We start from the raw sequence: 4,272 nt of genomic DNA on the forward strand, positions 1-4,272 counted from the left end.
CTCCTTTGCAAAACAACAACTAGAATTTTGCAAGTGGGTTGTGCCGCCAGAGCGATAGCATTCCCGGTTTCCGGTCTGCCGATCAGGTTAAGAGATCTTCCTCTGCAGGTTTTGTAGTCGGTATACCCTCAATCATGGTTCAAACATATTTTTCAGCACTTTTCCAGGATTTTTTGCAATTTTTCATTTTTTCAACAAGCATGCTGGAAATAGAGGTAAATCTGTTCTTTTTAAACTTTACTGTAATTAAAAAATCAACAGCAAAAAAAAAATCAATACATAACTACTGCTCAACTAATTTTATTCATCAGAACATTCAACAGCTTAGCAGCCTTTTAACGATTCTGTTTTTGGTAGCAATTTCCTAATGAAGTGATTTCTCCTGTTCTGCCTGTAATGATCACATATGAGTCAGACATATATGAATAAACTTCTTAGTTTATAGAAAACTCAAGCAGTCTCAAGATGGCGACAATCATCATTCAACAACATGTGCTCAATCGACTAATAATAGAGACGGATTGACGGATATACAATTTCAGGAATACGGACCAAATATCCGGAATTTATATAATAATACCAAATATCGTTACATCCCTTCACCAAGATAAAATATCTAAATTTTCATTTGTATTAATTAGTTAATGACAAATATGTTAAATTTCTGAATTTATATATGTAAATATCAATAAAGAAATATTTGAATTTAACCAGTCTTTGAGTGTCATCATTCTTTAACTAATAATGTGTAATATAATGTATTATTTTAAAACTCTAGAACTTTTACTTTTAAGTCCATATGAAAAGAATCAAACTTTTAACTTTCACATTTAAACAGTTCAATAACTAAGATCATCTATCATATTTAACACTGTTCAATTAATCTCTGTGGCCTTTTAACAGTTCTTCCACATCTACTAGTTTTTGGTTCCACATCTGTATCAGAAACATTGGTCTGATCAGGCACATCATCAGGAATGGGTTCCAGAACATTGTTCCCAGTCTTGGGCCACTCTTCATCATCAGGAATTAACTTGAGATGTTTACGATTTCTACGAATTAGATAAGATCTAGGACCTAATTCATTCACAACTGTTGCGCGATCTGTTGACCAGGCGTTTTGCTCCTGGATTCGAACCTTGTCACCGGGTGCAAGATTGACATGCGATTTAACATGATTTCTCTGATCATAATAGTGTTTCTGCTTCTGTTTTTCATTTTCACGCCATTTCATGATTTCAGTAGAATTGTTGTCAGCCTTCTCAATTCTTGATTTCTCTATGTAGTTAGGTAGATTTGTTTTTAGACATCTCCCCAGTAGCATCTCTGCGGGTGAACGGCCATTTCCTAAAGGTGTTGTACGGTATGCTAAGAGTGCCATATGGATATCTTGGTTACTCTCCTTACATTTTTTCATCATGTTCTTTATTGTTTGTACAGTTCTCTCTGCAAGTCCATTAGACTGTGGGAATTTTGGACTACTGGTTATGTGTTTAATGTCCCATTCTCTCGCAAAGTCTTTAAATTCTCGACAGCTGTAACACGGTCCATTATCACTTGTAAGAATCCGTGGTACACCATGACGTGAAAATATACTTTTTAACGCATTGATAACCGCAAACGCTGTTTGGTTTGGCAATAACAAAACTTCTGGGTAGTTTGAGAAACTATCACAAGTTACAATGTAATCTTTCCCTCCTAATGAGAACAAATCTGTTGATACGCGTTCCCATGACGATTTGCACACTGGAGTAGGTTGTAACGGTTCAGCTTGCTGTTTCATCGCGAATCTCTGACAAACATCACAGTTATCCACCATTTCGTTTATCTCTGCATTCATGTTAGGCCAAAATAAAAGTTCACGAGCACGTTTCTTACATTTTTCTCTTCCAAGATGTCCATGGTGTATTTTTGTCAGCATTTCCTTCCGTAGCTTAGCTGGAATGACTAGTCTAGTTCCTTTAAATACTAGTCCATTAATGACAGTGAGTTCATTTCTGAAATTCCAATACGGAACTACATCTGGCGTACACTTACTACGATCATCTGGCCATCCTTTCACTATTGAATTAACCACTCTCTGTAGTGTTTCATCTTGCTGTGTAGCTTCATACATTTGATCCTTTTTTGTTTCACTAACCGGTAATGTATTATAAATACAGTTGACATACATTTCTACTTCCTCAGTTAGAGTTTTCTGTGTATCCGCTGTTTCTAAGGATGCTCTAGAAAGTGTATCTGCTGTGTACATAAGTTTTCCTGGGGTGTGAGCTAACTTGAAGTCGTACATTTGTAGCCTCAATCTCATTCTCTGTATCCTAGGAGGACATTCATTAAACGATTTGGCAAATATCGCAACCAACGGTTTGTGATCCGTTTCCGCTTGGAATTTTGTACCATAGATGTACTGATGGAAACGCTCGCAAGCAAATGTCAAGGCTAAGGCTTCACGTTCTGTTGGCGCGTATCGACTTTCGCATTCTGTGACTGTCCTTGAAGCATAAGCTACAGGTAGCCATTCGTTGTCATAATTCTGAAGTAATACGGCTCCCAACCCTGTCTGGCTCGCATCAGCAGATACCTTGATTTCTCTCTTAGGATCATAGAATTTAAGCACAGGTTCATTAGACACTAATATCTTAAGTTCTTGAAAGGCTTTCTCTTGGGGCTTATCCCAAATCCATGCATTCTCTTTCACTAACAATTTACGAAGTGGCTCTGCTTTGCTGGATAGATCAGGTAGGAATCTGGCTAAATAATTAACCATACCTAGAAATCTTTGTAATGATTTCTTATCCTCAGGTCTTTTCATCTGGTTTATTGCCGTGACTTTTTTGTCATCCGGTTTAATTCCTTCTGATGTTATAATGTCACCAAGGAAGGTAAGTTCTTGTACTCCAATAACAGTCTTGTCACTGTTGAGTCTAAGATTCGATTCTCGCGCTATATCCAGAACTTGCCTGACTCTAGCATCATGTTCCTCAACCGTTGATCCCCAAATTATGATGTCTTCCATTGAGGTATCTACACCTGGGACATTCTCAAATAATGTGTGAATTATCCTGTGATACATCTCCGGTGCACACGAAATCCCAAATGGTAACCTTTTAAATCTGTAACGTCCAAATGGAGTTATAAATGTACACAAATCTGAGCTATCTTCATCTAGTTGGAGCTGCCAGAACCCACTTGATGCATCTAAGTTTGAGAAAAATTTTGCTCCTGCAAACTTTGACATGATTTCCTCTCTAGTAGGAAGTTTAAAGTGCTCCCGTCTGATATATCGGTTCAAGTTTCTCGGATCAAGGCAAAGTCTTAGTTTTCCATTTGATTTTGGCACAATTACTAGCGCGTTAACCCATTCAGTAGGTTTTTCAACTTTTTCTATAACTTCCATCTGAAGCATCTTCTCGAGTTCTTTTTTTACTAGATCATATTGCGCGAATGGAATTTTACGACACGCTTCGATAATTGGTTCTGCGTTAGCATCAATTTTGATTGACACTTTTCCAGAGAGACAACCTAATCCTTTGAAGACATCAGAATATTCACTTTCAACTTTTTATTGTTGAGATGTTCTACTTTCACTTTCGATTTAGGCCTTTCAATGCTCTTTGAATTCTGTTCTTTGTTTACTGCCAGCACTAATTGTACTAGTCCCATCATTTCACTACTTTTTCTACCTATGATCGGTTTTACTTCTTGTGGACATATCATGAACAATACATTGTACTGTCTATTCTTGTGTATTACTCGACAAACACACTGTCCTATAACCTCAATGGGTCCTGCATTGTATGCTCTTAGTTTCACTTTCGTTTCATGTATTTTCGGCTTATTTCTCAGCTTGTCAAAGTCTTTCTTGGGTATTATATTTACATCGGACACTGTGTCGATTTTTAATGGAATTAGGGTTCCTTGGACTTCTAACGGTGCTATCCATGTCTTGGATTCTCCACATTCAACTGAATCTATAAATAGATCATGTTCGGTAAAGTTATTTGCTTCATTGTTTACGGTATGTACTTTCTGTGGTTTCTGTTTTGATCTACAGGCTTTCGCGAAGTGGTTCTTTTTTCCACCTTTCCTACAGGTTTGACCTTTTGCTGGACAGAAATCCCCTCTATGTACTAAGGCACAGGCTGAACACGTGGTGTTTGTTTTTGTTTTCTGACTATCTGAATGTGGTTTGTTTACGTTCCGAGTCCATCCTCGCTTATCCCTTAAATGTTTTGACCTCACATAATCAACATCTTGCTGTTGACTAGTTGC

General features: G+C 37.4%; 1 protein-coding gene across 1 annotated transcript; it reads right to left on the bottom strand.

Moving 5' to 3' along the window:
* Positions 1-865: 865 nt before the first annotated feature.
* Positions 866-3,406, bottom strand: LOC132564794 (uncharacterized protein K02A2.6-like). Its single transcript, XM_060229418.1, has one exon. It carries the CDS (start codon positions 3,404-3,406, stop codon positions 866-868), a length of 2,541 nt encoding a protein of 846 aa, XP_060085401.1.
* Positions 3,407-4,272: the final 866 nt, after the last annotated feature.

This window comes from Ylistrum balloti, unplaced genomic scaffold (assembly GCF_031769215.1).
Source record: "Ylistrum balloti isolate Yb309-2 unplaced genomic scaffold, AGI_CSIRO_Ybal_v1 Utg372776, whole genome shotgun sequence".
In the NCBI taxonomy this organism is placed as follows: Eukaryota; Metazoa; Mollusca; class Bivalvia; order Pectinida; family Pectinidae; genus Ylistrum; species Ylistrum balloti.

What these genes read in the sequence shown, in the direction of transcription:
- LOC132564794 (XM_060229418.1), bottom strand. Translation starts at nt 3,406, where the DNA reads ATGCTTCAGATGGAAGTTATAGAAAAAGTTGAAAAACCTACTGAATGG.